At 34.4% G+C, this 26,113-nt stretch overlaps 1 protein-coding gene and 1 long non-coding RNA gene across 3 annotated transcripts in view; one reads left to right on the top strand and one right to left on the bottom strand.

The window, feature by feature from the left end:
* Nucleotides 1-26,113, bottom strand: part of LOC128889459 (uncharacterized) — an 88,294-nt gene that overhangs the window by 18,963 nt on the left and 43,218 nt on the right. For both annotated transcript variants that reach the window (XM_054147111.1, XM_054147110.1), the window contains exon 7: nucleotides 2,104-2,426. In XM_054147111.1, coding sequence (XP_054003086.1) covers nucleotides 2,104-2,426 — 323 coding nt within the window. The remainder of the gene's footprint in view (nucleotides 1-2,103; nucleotides 2,427-26,113) is intronic.
* LOC128889508 (uncharacterized) lies at nucleotides 19,735-25,995 on the top strand. Its single transcript, XR_008460458.1, has 3 exons — nucleotides 19,735-19,831; nucleotides 19,910-20,025; nucleotides 20,850-25,995. It is a non-coding gene; the product is annotated as an uncharacterized LOC128889508 (long non-coding RNA).

Below are 26,113 nucleotides of genomic sequence, written 5' to 3'. Positions count from 1 at the left end.
GTAACGTTAGGTGACTCACCCTGTATAATTATTAAATAAATAACATATATACAATTCCTGACGAGTTTGTGCATTAAATTATGTAGTCAAATATATATAAGAAATAAAATACTGTTTATGTTATGGAAAAATGCTCACTCGTCAAAGGGTTAATGTCACCAAGAGTCTAATTAAATTAACACAGGAATGTACCATCTGGATATCAAGTAGACTAAACCGTAGGCGTAATAAACTGGTTGGTCGTAAAGTGCAATACAGTGACTGACATCGCTATTTACGACAAATACTATAATTCAAGTATTGTTATTCAATCTACTTAATACACGTAACAACTCCTACGTTAATTCAATATATTTTAAAATTTCTTTATACCATTTTATTATTCCATAAAGTTTGCACCCGGTCCGTCCAAAAAGCGTCTAGTACTTAGATTGTTTTCGTTCCACTTCGTGGTTTGACGATCGTGAACGTGGCGCTACAAAGAATGCAGACCACACTCGGGACAGAAGATATTGACCGCCCACTTCTCTAACCGTTCTTCTCTTGTTTTCGTGTCTAACTTGAGAGGCGAAGAAGTGTGTTTGCAGGTTCGGGCTTTCCGTCTCTGAAAAGCACTAAGCATAGCTGCCGGAACAAATATAGCAAGGTACCTGAGCCCCACTCGAGAAGTTTGTAGAGTGATAGATGGATTAGATGGAAAGTGTAAAATGTACTGAAGCTCTTTGGTGGGTACAGAGCTGTGTTCGATCCTTCGACTACGACAGGTTCAACACTATAAGGAAAAACTATAGAACCGATCGTGTTCATTGTTGTATTTTTAACTTCTTTTTAAAATGGCTCAGATTTTAACATCGCCTTTGTAGAAATTTTTGGTGACGATCGTTGAAGTAGAGAACTAATTGTTTATATACTGGTAAATTTCTTTAGTTGTCTTCTACTTCGATCTCAAATATATTCTTGTATTTTGACTGAGTATGTATTGATCGTTGGCAGTTTTAGGATTAAAACTGAACAAGACCACGATGTATGGAATGAGCTACTAGTATCACTTTGTATTACTATGTATTTTATATGAAATATAATTTAAGGGAATATATTAAATTAGAAGACCTAAGAAAGCGTTTTTTTAGGAATTTTGTGTAGGATGAAAGAAAAATAAATGTATCGATATTTTTTAAATATTTTCAAATATATTTGAATAGTCTGTACATATTTTTTCATCAAGAAATATTGAAATTCCGATCTGAAACAAAAAAGAAAAACCAAAAGAAAAAAACAGAAAAATTGTGAAATTTGAAATTATTTCAGATTTGGAAAAGAAACGTGATTTTTGAAAGAAGAAATCGCTTTAATGTGATAAATACAGTAAAATAATTTCAAACTTTACCATTTCTTCTAGTTTTTCTTGGTTCACTTACAAGAAAAATGTATGAGAAAAATTGATTTTTATATTGTTCCATACGTATATATTAAACGATAATTTAATTTACTTCTTTTGGTTCTTTTGTTTGAGATCAAAATTACGACCTGCATCTTGCACGCCGATAGGAGATTTTAATTGAAATATAATTGAGGTGTAAATGCGCGTCACAGTCGACTCAATTTCAATATTTCTTGATGAAAAAACTTGTACTATTTAAACATGACTATTTAAATATATATGAAAGTATTTTTAAAAGTTCTATATATTTAATGATTCTTTTCCACCCTAAACAAATTCCACAAAAACGCTTTTTTAGAGACCCCTAATTCAGGATACTCCCTTAAACCATGATCGATCGTGGATGTCCATGGTGAAAGGCTCATGGAAAGTATAACTAGTGGACTATTCTATTAACGGAACTATTCCATTATCGGAACTACCTTGTGCCGTGATCTATTCAGATTAATGAGGATCACGCGTAAAATCATTTCGATAATCTCTCCAATAAAGACTAATAACAAGTAACGCCCAATTCCGACACGGATCTGTCGCACCCAACTTCGAGTAATTCGACTAAGTCGACCTGGTAGGCAAAACGACCTTAAACAGCCAATATATTCTGCCCCGACGCCTGCACGTTACTCGTCGCCAAAACGCAACACATCGAGGAGATAGCCAACCTGATCGGTCGGACGCAGATTGATCGACGTCCAGACTGCAGCTGCCGATGCTCTCCTGGCTAGTCATGTTAGGATGGTGGCTGGTGACGATGTCGGTTGCGATTTTCGGATCCGGATCGAGGCGACGGTAATTAAGTGGTTGCACCGCGAGGGAAAGCGGCCTCGTGCGGCGATTCGACCTGATGCCGCCGGCGCCTGGGACCGACGGCGTCAGCGTCGCGGCGCAGGAGTCGCCGACGTCTTCTAGGCCCGCTACCTCGCCGCCCCCGCGTGTTTGCCCGCTGGCGCGTCGACGATCCTCCTCCCCGCGGTCCTCGTGCACACTGTTGAGTTTCGTTTCTTTTTGTCCCGAGTTCTTTTTCTTTTTTTTTTTTCATTTTCATTGAATTTTGTTTGAAAGTGCGAGGGGTTGACTGAATTTAAGTATTCATTTCTGTTGGCAATTCCTTACTTTGCGAAAGGACTATACTAATTTCAATGAGATTGAAGTATGAAACAAAAAGGTCGAAACATCGAAATTAGGAATGATTGATTAAGATCTTGAGAATGTACTAGTAATTTCAAAAAAAATTTGCTCCTATTATTCGTCAAATAAAATTAATTCATGCTCTTCGAATCTTTAATTTGGTTTTATTAAGTTTTATTAAAATGATTAAAATAAAAAATCTGTATGATGTTTTATACGTGTGTAAATAATTTTTTATCTAAGTAGCCAATTTTTCATTGTCAAATAGTTAATTCTATTACTAAGTTTCATCAAGGATTGAACCAAATGAGAAAAGTTTGTATCGTTATTGTGTAATGGTCTTTGAGTTTGTCAGACAAATCATTGACCTATTTGCATCACACGAAAGTTCGGTTTTATCATAAAAATGGTTTTTGATTAAATGAAGATATTTCAAAATACAAAAGTAAGAATTAATATGGCATAAATAAAGAATTCGTTGCCTTTTTAAGTTCATTGTACGTTAATAATAATGAACAAGATGGGATCTAATTATATATGTACATGATAAGATATGAAATGATAAATTCATAAATCCACGTGGTAATTATCTGATTGACAAAATGTATTTTCTCTTTTCTTTTTGTGATAAATAAACTAGTAATGATAGCTTCAAAAGATTTTTGTAAGACATTGAAGCTAACATGCGCACATGTGCATTGTAACGATAGCGATCAACAAACTGTGCTAATGTGCAAATGGGTTAAGGATTCACGCTTGGTTTTGAAGTCATATAATAAAAGAAGTAATAATAAATAATTACCAATTATTTTGAGATTAGTTATCTTAAACCCTGATTTAGATTTAACAAAAACTACTGTGTATTATCTTTTTTCTATAACACTCGTAAACTATTTCTCCTTGAGACATTTTAAGCTATAGATAACTAAGATCATTATTTAAATAAAAATTAGAACTTGAGTAATAGAATTAACTATTTGACAATGAAAAAAGTGGCTATTTAGATAGAAAATTATTTACATACGTATACAACATCATACAAAAGATTCTTTATTTTAATTATTTTAATAAAACTTAGTAAAACCAAATTAAATATTCGAATAGCATGAATTAATTTTATTTGACGAATAATAGGAAACAAATTTTTCTTTCATTTGATACTTAAAATTTTCATGTAGATGATAACTTGACTCTTGCTATATAGAAATTGCACCTTGAGAACTAATACACGCGTTCCATGTAATAAAGTAGTAAAAAACGATAAAAGTCGAAAAAAACTGATGCAATAACTCATACAAGAGTGAGCAACAATTCTTCTTTGGTCCGGAATGCTCTGCAACCCTTCGACATATCTCAAAGCCATTGAAATTAATGAAGTCATTGACACGGTAAGTAATTACCCACTTTTAATACATATAAGAATGATGGACTTCGATTATCATCCGAATAACCTTTATACGCATTTTACTCAGACCTTATTTCAAAATCCATCATCCTCGATATAGTCAGGTCACGGAATTAGGTCTGCGATACCTCGATGCTTTCGAACTCTCGGCTAAATCCACGACAAACGGAAAACTAGAGAAGCATACCGGTTTCATGCTCGAATTCAACGAAAGAATCGAGATCTATTATCACGATGTTATTTTTTGTGTCTTCGAGCGAGGAAATGATCGGCGGAATCGGAGCCACGTGAAAGTGGAACGAATTAGCATCGAGCTCGAGTCGTTCCGGCTGTTTTGTCCCCCCCCCCCCCCTTTCTTCGACGACAAAAACTGCACCGACAGGTGGATTGATATTTTTCCGAACGAAAGACTCGAAAGCATCGTAGTCATTAATTGAAAGCTGGCGCTGCGTTCTCGTCCATAAATTAATCTCGTCCGGTTGACTTTCACGTTATCTTTTAATTAACAGTGAAACCATCACGTGTTTCATTCCGGTATCAACATCGGCGAAATTGAACCCTTCATTAGAATAATCTTGTTTTATTCTTTTGTTTCATTCTTTCTTTGAGTCTGCGATTTGCGTATTTATATGAGTTTCCGGACAATTTATTTACCGCCAATAGGGAATAATAAGAAGAATTATTATACATATTATAGTGAATAATAATTCATATTAATGATTGTAATATGAGTCGTTGAATTTGGAAGTAGAGCAAGCCTATTTTGTGAAAACAAATTAGTTAAAGCAAAATCTTATTACAAATTAACATAAAATTCATGTTTTTGGTCAATCTATATTATATACTATATACTATATTATACTACGAACAATTTTGTTTTACCCTCTAAGATATGTATCGTTAAATAAAAATCATTTATTATTGTACGACTTATACTTTTCCTTTTGTAATTCGTAAAGAAGCACCTATTTTTAGACATTTACATTAGAATGTATCCTTAAGAGGACCAGCCAATGGAAAAATAGATTTTTTTTAATTGCATTTTTCGAAAGTACTACCCTTCCTGAATAAAAATCAGTTTGATGTGTATGTATGCAAACAGTGTGGTAGAAGACGTAACATTTGAGAAAGTTTTCCATCGTGACCTCGATTTTAAATAAAAATTGCGTATTTAGAATGTGCGAATAGATTTTTAATTCTAATCTGAATATAGTTATATAGAAGAATATATTTTTTTTAAATTAGTGCAAAGAAAGAAGCTAGTCTTCATTTTCTCCTGATTGCAAACAAACCGAGGTATAAATTGACTTGACAAATTTTTGATACATGTAAAACATGTGTCATTTTCCGTTGAGCTTATAAAACAGTCCATAAAAATTCAAGATTTTCCGAAGAAAAATTCAGACGTTATATTTTGAATGAATGAATGAAAAATTGATTTTTATATTGTTCCATACGTATATATTAAACGATAAATTAATTTACTTGTATTATCTGTTAAACAAAAATCACAATTAATTGACAAATAAAATTGATGCGTGAAACACTTCTAATAGTCTTCCTGAACCTGGGTGCATCTCTCATTTCCAACATCAACGTAGCACTAATTCTTCTATTCAGGAATCGTACGGAACAATTAACGTATCACTGAATGAAACTCGTCTGGCGGCTCGTGCGCGCGTGCCCCCGCAATTTCACGCACAATCGTGTCGGCGAATGAGCAAACACTTGTTTCATCGTCGTGAATCACGGGAACAAGAGCGGTCTCGTTGCCGTCGACTTTAAAAAGCAAATAACCGCCGCGTAAACTCGTCCCACGTGGAATCTAATTTTACGTTTCGACCCGGTGGCAGAACGCAGATGAGACGGACGCAATAAATCGACGGTGTCTGTTAGTACACAACGCCAGCTTCCACGTTTTTTCTTCGGGCCAGCGTAAAGAAACCTACTTTTTTACAGGGAGCTTCGACGCACCCGCGAATAGCGACGAAAACGGAACGTGCCAGTGAGCGATTTATAGACTCGATGATTCGGGGCTTCGGTGAGGAATTTCGATCGATTTAGAGCGAATTTCGATCGAGTGAACGAAATTATCAGAGAGACCAGAAGGTAATGTCGTTTCTTTTACACTAAATTCTAACAAATAAATTCATAACAAGTTTTTATTTTTAATCAATTATGTTCGTACTTTTTACCAACAACCTTTTGCTATCCAGTGTGCAAATTTTCAAACTCAGATTGATAAAAATGAATTGGTACATAATGAGCTGATAAATGATAAACAAGTATCGACATCTGCAGAAACGACATTACTTTCTGGTCCCCTTAATATCAAGAGATGCTTCGAGGATGAGTATTGAGAATAGTTCGATGGGTTCAAGCTTCGTCGCTATTTGCGAGCGGTTCGTTATGTTTCCGGTACTCTAGGTTAACCCTTTGCACTCGAATGTTCTCTGATGGGGTAAGTCTGTCAAACTTTGTAATTTGAACAATTCGAAGCAATCGTAAGAATCGAAGTAAGGTTATTTCGAAGTTTTCAAACATTTATCTCGATTTTAAAGAGTTAATCGTGTCTCGAATTACAATTCAAGAGAATTCTTGGCATGTACAATTTCGAGATAGAAAAAACATTTTGAACAAACCAGTTAGTTGATAATATGTATCCAAACATTATATTCAATTTCAATCTTATTCAAATCCAATGTTTCGATAAGACGTAGCAAATAAATTACATTTTATTCGGCAATTGGACTACTGTCCTAAAAATGATCAACGAAGAAACTTCATTTGCCAAGAACATTATAAATTAAAATAGCTAGAAGTGTAAGCTTAGTTAATAAGTTAAAACATTATCCAATTAAATTCTTAGCTTTATCAGTGGTCGTGTAAAGTCAAAATGAGTCTTAATAATAAAACTTTGTTAGAATTGAAGCAGAGTATGACTAAAGATTTGTATTTCTGTTGGGATACTTTGCAATGAGATGGCTCCAAGTGCAAAGGATTGAGATACATCAGGATATTATAAAAATATTTTTGTCAAGCAGATTTTCTGCATATACTTTCATTAAATCATTACAAATAATTTGTAAAATATTTTATAGGTTGAATTTAAAGTTCTGGACAAATAGAAAGTGTGAACATAAATTTAAAATGCTGACGTAATGAACAACTGACTATATAGGAAAAAACTTATCACAAGATTTTGTTATAAATTTCCTTTCCTTTATTTTCGATAATAACTACTTTTGCAGTGAACATAACAGTTATCGAGCTATCTAGAGACAATTAATAATTTGCACCTAAGATGCTGTAAAAAGACGATCTAAATTTTTGTATAAAATATGATAAAATATATTTATTACATTCGTCAAATTAAATTATGTTATAATGTAACAAATAACAAATAAGGATAACTGTCAGATGTTTTAAATATTATTAGTAGACTGCGGATTTTTATGCAATTATTGGAAATTTGAATGTGCAAAAACCTACGAAATGCAAACAATATGCAAGAATATAAAAAAGATTGAAAGTAAAGTTCATGCTATAATATTTGCAGAATAAAATAAATTCCTATTTAGGTTAAATTTTTGTAGGCACGTTCGAAAAGATTTTATTTTGCATAAAGATCCGCAGTCTAATTATTAGTAACTACCGAATGAACATATATGTATATGCAGAAAATCAGTCTGACAGAAATATTTTCTTAACCAAACTAAAAATGGTTGTACTGCTATTAATTGCTTCGATCCAACTAACGCCGCACTAATCGCATGATAATCGTGGTAGTAGTTTCGTGGGCAGCTGCACATAATCACAAGACAGAGTGCAAGCTGTGCATCAGTCAGAGTGCAATTCCCCCTCAAGAATTGCATGCAGTAAAGGAACGTGCGAGATTGTGAAGTGATCTGTGCACAAAGAGGAATCGGTATTGTCGTCGAGCAGGATACGAACGTTCGAGTTACCTTCCAATTCGTATTAATTAAGTACAAATATTACACGTCAATTGATTAAGTGCTTCATAGTACATTCGGAAGTTTTACAATTTCCACATTGGACAGTGTCGTTGAAGCTGTTCGGGTAGCCAGAAAATTTGACACAACCTGTTTGTTTACTTCGGTATTCGATTCGAGTACTCGTGGACAGAGAGAAGGAAACTGTATTTCAAAATCTGAACAATGAACGTTTTACAAATTTGTATTCTGTCTGTAGTCGAATATAAGTAGTTGTACGTCGTATCCAGTGGCTCTGTAACCACAGAATACTTTCATTTATTCATGAGGTAGGAATAGATTTTTAACGCAATAGTTGAGCGTGTCGTGGTCTGCTCTTTAAATTTTATAGTAATAATTGCATAGTGGTAAAGTAAAAGGGTTTAAAAAATTCGTATACCTGCTATAGATTTCTTGGAAAGTAAGAGGAGTTATTTCTACAAAAATTTGGAAATTATGTATCGGTTTTTGAAAATTTACGGATTGATTGTATATTCATTAAAATTTGAAGTAAAACAGACGTTTATGAAACTCTATTAAAAGATTGTTAAAACAGACATTTATGGAACCCTATATAGACTCAATAATGTTTAATTGTATTTATATGAAGGTTATGAATATTTCTACAAATGATACATTAATTAAAAAGATACAAGAGATGGTAAAAATCCCTACATTTATAAATCGTATATACATAGCTCGATAAATAATTCAATTTTTTAGATTCTAACATGTAAATAATTTCTGAAATGGCTACTTAAAATTATTTAAAATTTGAAGAGCAATCGCCATATTAATAGCATACATTACGCCTTGAAAAATACAAATAATTTTTTTATTCCTCGACGAATTTAAATATGGATATTCTGTACAAAAAGAAAAATTAAATACAAAATACAAATGAAACGTCGATATTTAATAATTGCAAACTGTAAGGTTGTTCGTCACTCGTTCTTAATACCAAATACATATTGTTACGTTGAATACATTTAAATTATCATGAAAAATTACTCAAGTGTCCTCAGTCCTTTTCGTGATTACCTAGACAGCTCCAACTACAATACGCGTCACGATAACGTTACGGTACAAAATTTTCAATTTCCTCGTTAAAGTTCAATCTGTTAGTTCGCACACTTGTTATTATCATACACGACCAATCACATAGTTCGGAAAAATAGATTCGTCATTCCGTTATGGATAGTTTGGCCAATTTCCACGAAGGAAAAGTTTCAGTTTTCCTCGACGAGATCCGTCGTGCGTAGATCCATCGTACTTGCGGGGGGGTTACGGATTAAAAGGGCGTGTGTCGTGCAGGCGAAGCGATGTAAAGAGAGTGCAAAATGATCGAATCATGCTTGATCGTGAACGAGTCGATTATGAATATGATCGCACGCGCGTGGGAATGGGACTAGATCTCTAGAGGAAGTTAAAACGTCACGAGTATTCCCATCGTTAACATTCATTGCGTTACGATACATTTTTAACTTCCAATTCGCAAATAGTATTTTCACTATTTTATTCTTTTTAAACTTTGCTCTGCGATAGTATGCCGATTCTATTCCTTCGAAACTTATAGTGAATGCTTTTTAATCTTTTTGAGGACAAATTTTAAGTGGATTTTTTGTTGTTTTAACCGAATACATATAAACCAAAACAATCTTTACTTGTAAATCGATTTTCATATTTAGAATATACTGCTTCACTTTATTATTGTATATCTTTTAATTTCAGGAGGAATTGTGATTGTCAATAACGGTGATTTTTATACAAAAGCAGTCGAACACGTATTTGTTAATATTTTTGAAGAGATTAAAGATTCATACTTTATCGGTTTTATTTGATAAATATATTTGTCCTAAATAATATATCTGTTTATACATCTTACTTTCAACATGTGCTAATTACTATTTATATGACAAAACAGAATCATAATTTTTGATGTTTCAAACTGCTATGAACTTTGTGCTATGTGAAATACTCTTTAGAATTTATAACATGGAATTCTGATTCTGTTTTCTAGTGTAAATACCAATTTACATAAATTGGATGTAAGGCATATAAACGAATATATTGTTTAAATCTCAGAAATTTATGTAACTACTTTTCTTTCTCAAATCATGTAATTCCAAATTTTTTAATATTTTAAATTCAAATATCCTAATATATTTTAATATACCACAAACTGATAAAAGTAAAAATAAATCTGGAATCTATTTTTCAGATTTTATAGGAGAATAAAAGATAAAATGTCTTGAATTTCATACGATGCATTTATTTCCATAAAATCCAAAGCATTCTATGCCTTACTCGCCTATAAAATATGAAGAAAGGCTAACAGATTAGTTTTTAATTTTAATTGTTTTTGGTAAGTTAAAACATTAAGTTAAAAGTACGTAATTAAAGGAATTCATTTTACTTGTTTAATATTCATGATTACTTTTAATATAAGAAACATGGTTTGTCACAAAAGAAATAGTAACAGCCAATAATAACAATTATTATTATCTGTGTATTAAATCACAAGTTTCAGTGAATTTATGTGAATTTCGATTATATTATAATTTTGGTCATTCAAACGAATAATATTTTTAAATCAATTTAAATTCTGTTTCAAAGAATCAATAATTTTTATTTACGAATAATAATTTATTCACCATAAAAGGAGTGTTATTTCTAATAATAAAATCTATGCATATTTATCACCATAATATTTTGATCAAGTAAGATATTTCATGTAACCCTGATCAACGACACATTATAGAAATAAATCATTATTTATTTGATCACTATGTACCTAACTCCTTTTCATAGTAATAAATAAATCATCTCCTTAGTATGAAGATTGTAAGGTGTATAACAGGCGCCAAACGTTATCATATCAAAGCTCTTAAAGAATTAACAAAGAATTATTTAAAACATCTTCTTCAAGTCTCCAAATAGTAAACGCGAAATTACTATCCTATTCAGAGTCTCAAAGAAGTTTAAACTTCTTCAATAAAGAAACTTGAAGAAAGTCTCCCTGAATCTTGTCAAAAAATTGAATCAGAAAATTGAAAATACCGCGGAAAAGACAGCACGCGTATAAAATTGCAAACGTAACGCTCGCCACGTTCCACCGACCAGGATTCGCGATTCGAGAGGATAAATTGTTCGAGAGAAGTCAAGGAGGACAGCAAGCATATAGTTTAAGAGACATCACGTCACTCGGAGAAATAACTGTCCTACCTCCTACGCCAATGTTTCCATAGCAGAAACTTTGAGACATTCTTTTTAGCCACTGGATTCACCGTGTAGGTGCCAGTCTCGATCTTCAGAGGCATCCTCGAAAGCGCTTCTAGTCACACTCGATGAGCATCGACCGCTTTCGCTTAGAGTGATATCGGAGCTAGATTACTCGCGTTTCGATCCTGATATCGATTCGAGCCGGTCTCGGGTCTCGATCTCCGTGAAATTGCCCGTTTATATCACCCAATGGTTTCACGTTCGTGTCAAGGAAAGCTCTTTCTGAAGTCTAAAAGTCTTGCAGGCACTATTTCTCACAAATCACGAACTCGAATTCGTAGGTTTCTCACTCATCGAAGGCCACGATTCTTTTCGAAAAATAGTTAACACTTTACCTATCGTGAAATTTTCTTATAGTAGGACTCCTAATTCTAATGCTTAGCTAGTGGAGCCTAACCCAGATCTAAGCCAAGTTAATAAGCTTCTTACTGATCGAAGGCCACGATTCTTTTGAAAAAATAGTTAACACTTTACCTATTGTGGAGTCTTTTCATAGTAGGATTCCTAATTCGAATGACTAACAAATTATTTATAGTTCATTTCGCGTTCTTAATAACTTTTGCTACGTTGAATTAAAAGTATTTTACCGTTCGCGTTGTTAAGTGACATTCGAAATTTGTAAAACGAGATATGTAAAGATTAGAATGTATTAATATTCTATATAACAATCTTCAGTAGTAAACATTCCAGCGATGAAAGGTAGAAATAAATTTTGAATTAATGTTATGCAGTATTAGTTAAGATAATTAGTTGACTATAATTATTATTCGACTATTTGTGAAATTTCTATTCTTTTTATTATCATCTATTCCGCATTAGCAAAAATATATCAATATTAAAGAGTTTCTCAAAAAAGACTTTATGATTCTGATACAATTGTTAGCGTAGTTATGAGGGACAATAAACTATATTGTCTTTAATGTTTAATTGTAATCATGTTCCATACCATTTGTTACATTAAGAAAAAAGATACTAAAACCATTTTTATAGGATACTTTTATATCCTTGTATTTTATTGCTTCATTTAGATCTCAATTATTTATCTGCATCTGTGAAGATATGAATTTGCATAAACACCCGGAATCTAGCTATCAATCTTTGTATATAGATATATGTATATTGCGATGGTCAGCAGGTTAAGACTTAGGTTATACAATATATGTATAGATTCATTGTAATGGAGACTAGTAATTTACCGTACAATAACAAAATAATGTTCAAATATTTCTGTTTAAATTAGAATTTTAAAGGATTGGAAAGAAAGGCACAGAATTAATTTCTACGCCTAATAAATAAGGAGCTCCTTACAGCGTTAATAATCGAGTAACTTTAGACAAATATTTGAACTCCACGAATCAAATTAACCGGTAGCTTGGTAGCTTCAGTATTAACATACCTACAGCGTGTACAAGTTGGTACCAGTCCAAATTATAATACATTAATACAGGAAGTCCTCCTAACTCCGCTAAAAAATTACAGAATCTAATGAACAATGAAATTCGTACTCGAAAAGGCCAATAGGTAAAGTGTTAATTTTAACCAAGCACTCTTCTCGATCTTCATGAAAGGCAACCCTCTACACGAGTTTTCATAAGAGAAGTAAATCTATTACTAGTAAATCTCCTAAACCACATTTTACCACAAATCACGACCACGAATGCCCAGAGTTGATCACGAGTCCGAACAATGGTTACAATTTCTCTAGGGAAATACTCGATCTCAGGGTATTATTCTTCGCACGGCTCCAAACACGATCAAACACACCCCGTTTGCCGACTTTTGCCGCTAGTCACGCGCGAGAGTCTCAAGCGAGCACGTGTTCGGCCACGATCGGCCAGCACAAAGCCTTTCTTCTTCTCCTGGTGACCTTTGTCACCGGCGAGAACCCGCGATGGCACGTTGCTAGGATGACTAGTTACCGAAGACTGGCATTCCCATCTCGTCTCTCTCTCTCTTCTACGACCACAACTCACTCACTCCCTCTCTTTTCTCCCGTTTTATCTCTCCCCCCGTACACCAGGGTACCAGGGATATTTCGGGAGCACTCAAAAAACCACGACAGCGCACGACTCGTTTCCTCCGCGCTTTCTTGCTCTCCCCCGTTTCGCCAGCCCCGAGGGATTGCTGCCCGTTTCAACGCGGAATCGGGGTAATCCTAAACGTTTGTGTATTTTTTTTCGTCTGTATATTTTGACGAATTGCAGTCGGGAAACGCCGCGATTCGTACGGTTCCAGTTGCTCCCCGTTTCCTGACAGTTTTGGGGCGGTTTCAAGTGGACAACGAAGACACTTTCGCTGGGGTCACTGACCTTTTCTCTATCTTGGCGTACATCGTAGCAATTTTATGGTTTTGCTGGGGCCGGGACTTGTAGGTATTATTAGGAAGACAAAATTGGGTGTCTGAAACACGCGTCTAACGAATGGACTGGGATTCCGATATTGGGTTGACCGAAAAGTTCGTGCCTATTTTTAAGAAAACTTCAAAGGCATATTTGAATATTGATGCATATTTATTGAATTATATATGTAGATTATAACAGATTATAATTGCTAACAGTGTGAGCTATACCTTGTAATCGATTTTCCTATTGACAGAGGCGATCAGTTTGACGCATGTGCATGTCATTCAAAGTACACTTAGAAAAAGAGAAAGATATATTTCCTAACCGTCATGTTGGAACGGCGCCTCTCTCTCAGATAGCCATATAGTAGTATTACATATATGATTTTATGTAACGTCTGTATTATGTTCTAACACGATACAAAACAGGAGTTACGTTATGAGAAATAGACAAACTTCGACAACACCTGTTTTGCATCCCACCCCTCATACAAAACCCTGCATATGTAGAATAATAAGATCTACATTTATACCTCTTTCCATAGAGAGCAAACAAAATATTGCTAAACAAGCACTTGACAAATATTGGAACAATACGTGGAAAAAAGCTGTACCTCCTCGGGAGCTATCACTGAAAAATAATTTTTATGAAAGTACTCCCGTCCTGGAACTTACAAGACCGCAAGTAGCAATATCTCGTATTAGATTAGGCCACGCCAAGTTAACCCACTCATACTTATTGAACAAAACTACTCCTCCGATTTGTAACAACTGTAATACTGTTCAAACTGTTGATCACCTCATTCTCTATTGTAATACATATTCAGACGAGAGAATGAAACGTAACATTAAACAGTGCATACGGGAAAATATCACTGATAAAAAAAGTTTACTACAGCTCCTGAAATTTCTTATGAACACTAATCTTCTCTAAAAGCTTTAAAATCTCACAGTTATCGCTAATAACCCAAGTAGTGGTTGATGCGACTTTAAAAAACTAATAAAAAAAAAAAGAAAACATCTACATAAACCAAAAGGTGATCCTAACAATTGCACGGTAGTGTATGTTCGACAAGAAAAGTATAATACTCCCTGTTTAGGATGAACAGAGTCCTAACAATTGCGAGCGACACTGTACACGCCTTTCCTTCGACTGTGCCAATATCCCCGTCGTAAAATATACCCTGAAACACGTAATTTTCGCAACGTTTACGCCCTTCGCGGAGAATCAACGACGCGAATGCGGACAATGGTATTTTCAATGGGCAGAAAGCCTGAAAAGAATATCGACAACAGAAACAGCGCGACGAATCCGTGGATATCGGAGCCGGAAGAGGGGTGAAAAAGTAGCGGGGTTAGCGGCTCCAACACGTGTCTGGCACGCGCACCGTTTCCACAGAAGTCCGCCCGTCGACGGAAAGGCTTGTATTTCCGATTTCACGTTCGCGAGAGCGGCAAAGTATCACCGACGAGGGGTTAATAACCCCCTCGTACCCCGTGGCCTTTTCATAGACTGGCTCTTTTACGCGCCGTCGATCCGTAAACGCCTTTATGACCCGCGTAATAGTTCCTTGTAGTGCTTCTCCAGGTTGTCCGAAAGTTTAACGCACCGTGGTTTATGCGTTTCCGAGACTTCGAAAAGGCAAATCGCGGGAATCTCGGCTATGGGATAGCTCGAATAGTTCCCATAATCAGTTCCTATCGAATCGTAATGTTTGTAACGTATGGTTTAAAAGTTAGGGGTTATATAGAAATTACAAAAAATGGTATCTTTTTGAACTGCGACATTTCAAGAATATTTTCAAAGAATTTCAAATTTATTGGGCTAAATAAAACGGAGTTATGAGCCTCAATTTAAAATGTGAGCATGGGTAGAGGGTGTCCCAGCATCGGTGGTACAATCGAGAAGGAGGTGATTCTACATGAAAAAGCAAATCGAAAATAAGGTATAAAATTTTTTAATTTGAGGTTTCGTTCGCGAGAAACTCATTATACTAGATTAATAAAGTAAGTTAGTAACTAAATTACATGTTTTATTTTCATTTAAATTCACTCTAAATCCGTAGGCAGAAATGAGTAATACAGCACACCATCTTGATACTAATGATATTAGTACTACTCATAAGTGATACATGACTTGTATCGGGATCCATCCATCTAAACCATAGTTACGTGTACGCGTACTCGCTGAATTTTTGAAACTGTTTTTCTGGAGAACGAAACCTTAAATGACAAAATGGCATTCTTTATTTTCGATTTCGAAAAAATGTTTTTATAAAAGTTATTCTGTTCAAATGGATAAATTATACGGCGTGAATAATCTTGTTGTAAGTACAGTAGTGGAAGAGATTTGAAAAACAAATTAATTCGTTTAAACGGAACCTTATATACTTTTATCCTTATTACATTGTTTATCTAGTTTTCATATCAATAATCAACCAACATTTTTTTATACCTTTCAACATACGTATTATGAAGTATAAAACCATTTATCATTATACGATTTACAGTTTCCTTCCGTTTAATTCCCAAAGAAGCCCCCCGTTTTAAACGTTTACACTAGAATGTATCCTTAAACAGGAAAAGGATTAAAGTCCTCTGATTCCACATCCCTAACCAGTGAACAGCTTCGTCGTGTCCTTAAAGAAAACTGAAATATTTACACGTCGCGCGCGTTTCCCGTTTCCGAGGAACATCTCCACGATGACACAGGATCGTTAACGCCAGTCGTGACATTCCCCAAACCAAATGAAGGAACCTCTTCCGCGGCGAACCCTAGCTTTCGTAACCGTGACACGATAGACCTTGTCGGTTTCAATTACCAGATCCATAAATCACTGGCCACCCGTTCCTCCGCTCACGGAAATAGAACGAGAGATGAACGCCAATCGGAGGAACGGATTCGAAGAACCTGGAGAACCATTCGTCATCGTTAAATCTCCTAACTCTTACAGATCAAAGATCATCAATATCGACCACTTATCGCTCAACGTTTGCTCTGACGCGTTCGTATTACCTGCAGAATTTCCTAGCTGTATGTTTCACACGCCCAGGACTAACAGAAGGACCATCAAACATGGTATTAATGGATTTTGATGGAATCTTGGATGAAGTTTTTGGTTGAAAACTTTAACACCGATTTTTCATCAAAACTCATTGGTACCATGTTTGATGGTTCCCTTGAAAGTAAGACTTAAGGAATAGTGTATAGTACGTAGTGTAAGTAGAATAGAATATCTTAAGTGTTTGTTGTGTGCATAAATCGATTAACTCCGTCAAACAAAAACAAAAAATATAAATGTCGAATTGAGTAACCTCCTCCTTTTCGAAGTCGGTTAAAAAGTTGAGAAATGCGATCAAAATGGCCTCTGAAATAAATTATTTACTATTCAATGGCCAAGAAAATTTTGTCGTTTAACGCTGTTAATTTGTATTATTCAGGACAGTTATTATAAATATACAAAGTTATGACTATACAAAATGCTCTGGCACTTGAATTTAAGATTTTTCAAAAAGTGGATCTAACCGATTTGTGCAGTGAACGGCTCATTTATTACTCTCTGCATTTTTAACGGTTGGCTAATAAAAAAAAATACAAAATATACGCGTATAATATCTTAGCTGTTTGTTGTGAGATTTGCGGACTCTTTATACTTTTGGCATATTTTTATTCACAGCGCGATTGGAGCTTTGATTGTTGCATTGTTTTCTTGCAAAATGATTGCAAAATTAGAAAAATCTAAATCACAGTTTCAAATAATTTACTTATAATTTAATGATTTAATTAATCACACAAAAATAACACAATAAAACACTCGTTACCGTCTTCAGATCGATTTTAATTACAACGTTAATCATTCGTGATTGAACAATTTAAATTAAATTATTAAACAAATGTCTTGCTTTACAATTTCATTACGTTCGTGACGAGACAGACTGCTATACGTTAAGAGGAAAAATAATATTCACAGCAATCAGGCGATTTTGAATTTCTATTGAAACTTCTGTTTCTCGTTGTACATATACAAAAAATATTAAATAAATGAAAATTTGCATGTGTCATTGCTATAATGCGCAAGTGAGATTATAAACTCCAGTTCTATATCTGATATCTACGAACGCCAAATGTTACTGAATGAATCGGTTTCAATAGGCAACCATCAGTAACGTTCATTTGTAATTTGAATACAGTTATGTAATAAATGAATAACGTGCTCTTAGTAATAGAGGAGAGTGGAACAACGACGTCGTTCGTTCGTTTGTTTATTTAAAGTGCGTAACTTATTATTCAAAGTTATTGCACTACTGCTTACTTATTACTACCTTATTTCCATTCTTCTTATCATCGTCTTAAATGACTCCTGCATTATTTTAATACTGTTTGCAGTATCTCTTACTTCTCAACCATCTCTTCCCTCTAGCTCGGGTACCTCGGGGTTGCTAAGCCCGTACTGTAGCTATAAACACCGCTACAGCCCCTGAGGACGAACAATGACGTCGAGCGGTATTTCGTATATGTATTATATTTTTTAACCCAATATTAATATTATTCTTTAACTCATATGTTTACCTAAAGCTCGCTGTATCGTTACGCGTCATCGAAGTGGCCCGCGAAACTATTTGAGTCGGGCAGGCCTGGTTTAAGCGATCAATCCTCGTTAACGGACGCCGCGAATCGTCGTTTACCAAGAAAAAGCTCGTAAAATTCTTCGCAACGGAAAGGCGTCTTTCTCGCGATGTCACGCAGCACGTTTGATCCGAAACGAATGTATCCCGGTTACCGAAAAACTCCCCGAACGACATAAATAAAGTGCACACGCATGACTAACGCGAAACAAGAGCCGTCGTCTGGGTATGCAGAAACCGCGGCCTATGAATTCAAATGCAATATGGCGAGGCTCGTGGCAGCGAAGCCCCATTCTAAGGTCGCAGCTGGACGCGGTTTGGAAAATTACACGGGCCAAAGTGTTTCTTTGAGAGGCGTCAGCTTGTTCGTTATTCGATGCCTCGTTCTTGTGAAAGAAAACGAATTGAACCCCTTCAGGAACGAATTTTAAATGAATATTTTTCTTTACTTTAATTGAATTTACTGTTTAAATCAATTAGAAAGCACTGTTTAAATCAATGTTGATATACGAGTATACTGTCTCGCTTTAATATTATATATTTTTTCATTCTGAAAGGTATTGCGATCGTAAATAATAACGTTTCAATTGAACCTCAGTTTCCTCTAATATAACGATGAATTGTTTACAATTATATAGTACACTGTAGTAATTAAGGCAAGGATATTACATGTGTATATAATAACTAGCCTGCGGATCTTTATGCAAAATAAGATATTCGCGAACGTTCCTATAAAAATTGAACCTGAATAGGAATTTATTTTATTCTGCAAATATTATAACATGAACTTTACTTTCAATCTTTTATATATTCTTGCATATTGTTTGCATTTTGTAGCTTCTTGTACGTTCAAATTTTCTATAAATGCATAAAGATTCGCAGTCTAAATTAATAACAAATGATATCTTCATTCAATTTCTATCCTAATACAGAATAATATTTAATATAAAGATGCCACATACATATAGTAAACGATTGTTTCAATTAATTTCTTTTCCAATACCGAAAGATATTTAATATAAGGATGAATTGTTTAGAATTATAGAACACTGTACTAATTAAAGCAAGGATATCACATATGTAAATAATAAACGATTGTTTTCAATTAATTTCTATTCTAATACCGAGCAATATTTAATATAAGACTGAATTAATTCTATATAACAACAAACGACTGGTTTAATTATTCTCTACCTTAATACCGAATAATATTTAATATAAGACAGAATTGTTTAGAATTATAGAACACTGTTATAACTTAAGTAGAGATGTCACGGATACCGTTGTCATTCGTAAATAAGCACCGTATGACGGGTGTACCGTTTCAAGGAAATGCACAAAGTAGTGCAACACCTGGCGTTTATCGTTCTGCGGTCAACTAATGATCCGAGTTGCGAACGCGATAAGGTATCTGCGAGTCAGCACTTGGCAACGTGTTTCGCTGATGAAAAATGACCGCGGAGAACGTGTCGACAAACGATACACAAACGTTTCCGACACGTTCTAACGTTTCACCGAGACCCTTTCGATAGTATCAAGCATCGATGCTTCGCGATCGGAAGTTTCAAATTTTTACACGGAGTTGTTAATATTTTTTAAGAAATCTTTTGATTTTAGTATGTTTTTCTCGAAGTTTTCTCAATAGACGACGACGACGACGACAAAGGGTTAATGTTTGATACTAAATGTTACAGAATAGTTCGTTGTTCTTTAATACGGCTAATGTTCGCGTTCATCTGGAAATGGAAACACCTGTAGGTGCATTATTGTGCAAATCGCGTCTCCGCCCAAGGAAATACGAACTTATCAGGTATTCCGAGTCGCGTCTTCGGAGTTCCTTGCTCTCGAACGACGAGCGATCGTTTTTCTCTTTAATGGCTGATTCCTGCTATCCGTCTGTATACTTTCACGAGCATTTGCATTATTCAAATAAACATTAGGTACTAGAATGCTTGTCGGAGAATACAAGTGAAATTTAAAATAAAGATGATTGATAATTACAATATTCATGATATATTAATGTATTTAGTATTAGTATACTATATTTGGAGTATAAATAATGTTGTTACTCGTAGAATACTAACATTATTCAAATTGAAACTGTCTGAAATCATTTAGGAATGTATAGAAATGAAAATGAAAATAAAGATGATTGATATAATTATAAAATTCATAAGGCAATAATATAGTTAGTGGTAGTATGTTCTATTTAAAATAAGAATAATGGCATTACTCGTAGAATAATATATTTTACAATATTATATCCTATTTGAATGAATGTAGAAATAAATAAAATTGAGATAAGATTAACAAATTTGTATTTTACTTATAGCGGTAGTTACTCGTAACCAGATTGCGGATTTTCATGCATTTATAGGAAATTTGAATGTCCAAGAAACTACCAAATGCGCACAGTATGCAATAATATAAAAAAATTATTGAAAGTAAAGTTTCTATTATACTATTTGCAGAGTAAAATTAAAATAAATTCCTATTTAGGTTCAATTCTTGTAGGTTCATTTGGAAAGATCTTACTTTGCATAAAGATCCGCAATCTACTTATGAATCAATTCAATAGTCGTGACTGACACGTTATAAGTATTCTCTTCGAGTATTCTTTTCATGTTTTGTTAGCAATAAGTCAAGGTTTTCGAGGGTTCTTGTCTGTCTGATTTGCGACGCAGCAATCGCGATAGAATAAGTAGAAGTCCTACGTGACACCGACGGAAGAGGATGTCCTCGCAGAACTGTGCTGAGTAACTCTATCCTAACGTCGTGGTCGAGAGCTCGCAAAGTATATTGAGTTACGAAATGAACGGTAAATCGAGAGGAGACGAGCCTAAAATAGAGAGCCACTGTCACCACGACACGGTTTAAATACCGACATTAAGATAATCTTCCGGTTACAAGCCTCGGAGCACGAGGATCAGGCGAGCTCAACCCTTCCACCAAATGTATCTTTCTATTACGAGGATAGAACTAGCGAGAAACGCAGAAAAATAGAGAATAAAATTAATGAAATTAGGCGTGGAACGTTCGGCTCGTTTATGCTCGTCATATAGTAAGTATCACTTATACTTGTAGTTTAAGGAGAAAAACACTTTTCTTTTTCTTTAGTTGTAAACAAAATGAAAGTAAGTACAGACCTGTCCTTTTAATCAATGTTTATTGTTATATTATATACGTGAAAAATGTTGATATGGTGCATATAATATGCTTCTAAAATAACGGCAAAAACTGATAAACATTTTCGTTCTTTTTTTAAACCGACTTCGAAAAGGAGCAGGTTACTCAATTTGACACGTATTCTTTTTTATGTATGTTACTCGTTTTTTCATAATATCGAGTCTAAAAATAATTAATTCAACTTTATAAATAATATCTGTTCAACTACTGACGAAATAATATTCTCTAATACGACGCAAACGAAATACAGAAACATAAGCGGTACTCATTGATAAAATTGTAACTTTTTTACAGACGTTTCCCAATTGAAAAAGTAACCACATACTTATGAACAGTGATAGACACGTATAAATAATCGCACACAAATTTCAAGGATGTCAATTACTTGGTCACCAAAAAGAATTACAAAAATTGCCTCGAAACTGGTAAAAATAAAAGAGCATCTGTTGATCCGCGACACTTTACACAGTATACATTTTTCCCCGAGAAAAACAACGATTTCCTGCGTGGTTTAAAAAAAAAAGTGATTCAACCACAAGGAACAGCGACGAAAGTTTCGTTAACGCGTTGGGGTTGGTCTCGAAAAGGACGGTCCTTCTTTTTCGGAAATCATCGAGGGAAGGACCAAGTGTCGCGGTAGCCAGGGGTAAGTGACACCGGCTGAACTCTCTCGTTTCTATATATAAACGAAAATAAACCAGAGTGACATTTGAACCATACTGTCTCTGTCCCGCGTGCAGGACCCCGTGGTCCCCTCCATCCGCGATGAGACGACGCGTACGAAAAGGGAAACGTCGCGCGGCGTCGCGACGGCCGTCGAGTAAAAATTGTGTCAGCTAAATTAGGAAAACGACTGTTCTAGACAGCTTTCAAGACCGCTGCCTTTTTAAATCCTGTTCACAAAGAACGCGGTTATCAATTCGATTCGTACGTGGATGTCTTTGTACGTTTTGGTCATGTTCACTCATAAATTCGTAACAGCTAAACCTGTTTAAATTTTTGTTTGCTTGAGAGAGAATATTTCCCTAGTGGTACTATATAAATTCTAGTAGGATCGGGGCATGCAATTTGAAGTTAGGCTATGAAATTTTTATGAACGGGAACAATTGCTGCCTAATTGCAAGCATTCCATGCTTTTACTGTTCTCCGACTCGTTGCATTGTTTACATTTTATGATCTTATCATAAGTGTTCGTTTCATGATAAAATTACAATATTGAAAGCAATTAAAATATTCTTTGACAATACAAGTCTAGATCCATGAGGCTAGACGTATTTATAGAGGCACAAATTTTGATAGACAGATGTCTACAATGTCTACAATTTATACTGTTATCAAAGTTTCCATTTTGTAAAATGAATAAAACTAAAATAAAGAAAGCAATTAAAGCACTCTGTAACAATATAAATATAGATCCACAAGAGTAGACTTATGTTAATTTATAAAAAAAAAATTAATTGATTATAATAATTACATAAATAATTGAAGTATTGAAGCGTAATTAAGTACGTAATTGAAGTATAATATTGCATTTGTAATTACATAAATAATTGAAGCATTGAAGTGTAATTAAATGCGTAATTGAAGTATAATATTGCATTTGCAATTATTGGATGAAATTTTGTCATTAGAGAATTTTAAATAATTATTTCGTTTTAGTGCGTTTATTAGGGTCGGTTAAACATTGTTTTTAAGTTTTTTTTATTCCCTTCCCTGTTCGTTTACGTTGGATACGCCGGCAATTAATCGATCCCCGTCGTTCGGCACGCTCCCAACGAGTGTCAGCTTTTGTTGCTCGCTTCGCGCGACTTTATGGCGCGCCACGAGCAAACAGAAGCGGGCAAGTAAGAGGGAAAATGGAACGAAACGTTAATCGAGGAAAGTGGCATGCGTGACGACAGTTCAAATGATTTTTCTAACAAAAGCCGAGCAAAATTAACGGTTTCATTGGTGTGGAAAATAGATATTGGGTTGCGCCATAATTATCTACAGCATTCTTAAATGGTCAAAGTAGGTACAATTTTTAACTGCAGCTTCTTATGACTATTGTACGACATTGAAATGTTCATAGGCTCGATTACTTATGTACCATTGGCAAATATTTATATGTATTTTTTATTTTTTTTTCATTAGTTTCTTACTTTTTGTGCCATGTATTAATGTATACAGAATTGGCCCACTTTCAGATCTTAAACCTTTATTTACTGGCGAGACTTATAAGTCCCGTCAATTTTCTCATGGCACTGTATTAATTGAACGCTTTGAAACCTATTGTGACTTTCAAGCCCACTTCTGTAAAGTTCGTTTTTAATTGTTTAATATAAGACCAAGATGGACGCCTAGATTTTAAAAATCTTTCGACAAATTCAGTAAATAAAGGGTTAAAATAATTCAAACTTTTGGTCTCTTTGAAGTCGTTGCTAATCAACCTGTATTTTGTTTAAAAGCTATAGTGTAATATGAGAAAATCTGCAACAATATTTCATGATACTTATTTTTGACTTAGTTTTTACTCAAGGTTCGCCTTTAATTATCGCTAAAACTACCAAGTTCAATAAATATCTATTATACAACTATATTTTTTGTAATTAGAAGAAGGATCGGACTGATTTATCGATACAATTAATCTTCTATTACAAGAATTGTCCTTAAATAATGCGATAAAAAAATTGTTAATGACTGAGTGACTTCAAAAATAAGTTTGAAGTAGGTACATGGATCAAATTGATCAGCTCGGTAGTTCCAGTGTTAAAATAATATTTTGATATTTGACTTTAAAAACTATTTCATAATGTTATAGTGACATTAAAGAGATACCTCACATTTTGCCAGTTTAGAACTTAGAATAGTAAACGGACGTACATGTCCCAGTTTGCAAATCGCGTTAGAAAAAGTAACATTGCGAACAAAGCGGACCAACTTAAAAAAAAAAAAGAAGGTGGTTAATGGATATTTCCCGTATAAACGAGGAAATGAATTACGTTACTCGTTTCACTTATCACAGAGTCATAGTAACAGGACATAGCCGCGAGATACTGAGCGTCCGGCAACGCTGGCTAAATGATTCTAATGAAGGAGTGCGCGGAAATCGTAAGCATTGTTTCATCGCGTGTCAGGAATAACAATTTCCATCAGCTTGCGTCCATGTAAAGAGTGTCTTCAACAAACGAAGGTACCGACGTCAGAAGCTTCAAGAGTTTGGATGCCTCAGTCGACGCAATTCTATAAATCAACGTTTTCTAATCTGTGTTCTGCGATATGCCAGTGTGCTATGATTGAGTGCTACGTGAGAAATTTTTAATTAAGAAGGTACTCTTTTATTTTTGGTCAAATAATACGTTTCTTTTGTTGATAATCTTGTTTCTTAAGGTCTTTAAAATATTTCTACCAAATTATATTTAAGAAAAAATTAATATTGCCAAAGTTATAACTGTGTGTATCACGCTCCGTACTGTTATACTGATTGGATACGAAACTTCAAGAGTTATCAGCTATATCTTCGTAATTAGAAGGATCGGACTGATTTATCGATACAATTAATTTTCTATTGCACGAATTATCCTTAAATAATGCGATAAAAGTGTACTCTTTTATTTTTAATCAAAAAATGGATTTGTTTGTGATATTCTTGTTGTTTATGGTCTTCAAAATGGGATGATCAATTTAGATCGAAAAAGGCTCATATGATTTATATTCAATCCAAAAAACAATCAAGTTAAGTTCTGTTAAAATCCCCCATTAAATCCACGGAACCTTAATCTTCTTGTAGTTACTTTTTGAAGTTTAACGAAGCACTAATTTTACATCTCGGTTGGATAACCTCTTCCTATGAGCGCGTAGCATGGGAGACCGTGACAATAGCTTGTCGCAGAAATCGAAAATTGCCTATAAATAGCGGACAATATGCTTGGGGGTCTGCGATATCCCACTGAGGGACATTCGCCTATCAAGTCCGCAATTTGCAGCAAAATGGCGCACGAGGTCGCTTGCTCGCTAGTCAACCTTCTCTGTATATTGCGATTAGACTGCGGATTTTGTGCATTTATGGTGTATGGTAATATGGAAAAGATACCAAACGTGTAAAAAATATATTTGCACTTAATTTACATTAATTATCTCGCAAATTAATACATTAGAGTAGCCATATCTTCTGCATACACTTGGCATATGTTCTTTACAACTGTGTAGGTATGCCATAAGTGCATAAAATCTGCAGTCTTATTATCGTTTGAGATAATTTTAATACCAACACATATCGTTTCATACATAACTCGCGAGTGTTTTATCTCTTAATTATACACATTCGAGAACTTGAATGGAAGCGCTAATTATACTCTTTTATCGTATTTTAATTCGCTACTTATTACTGCATTTCCAGTTATGAAGTTATATTATTGTCGATGAGGATATCGTCGAAGATCAGCAATCTTGGCAACCTTAAAATTAATCATTAGATTGATTCCTTAATGAGAAACTTAGACGCAACTATTTATTCCTGGCATTCATTTGTCTGCTATTATATTCTTTTATATTATTATCATTATTTTTTGATATCTCTAATCTTTAGTTTCATCAGGCACCTATTACTATTTCTAAATATCCATTTTAATTGTTAAGTCAGATATTATTATTATTTATCGATATCTACGTCAACCATTCGTTATTAACGTGTAAATGGAAAAAATCATTTTCGGAAACCTTATAATATTCTT

The sequence above is a fragment of the Hylaeus anthracinus genome, unplaced genomic scaffold (assembly GCF_026225885.1).
Source record: "Hylaeus anthracinus isolate JK02 unplaced genomic scaffold, UHH_iyHylAnth1.0_haploid 11997, whole genome shotgun sequence".
NCBI lineage: Eukaryota > Metazoa > Arthropoda > Insecta > Hymenoptera > Colletidae > Hylaeus > Hylaeus anthracinus.
The sequence above is the reverse complement of the archived record's forward strand: the minus strand, read 5'-3'. Positions and strand labels throughout refer to the sequence as shown.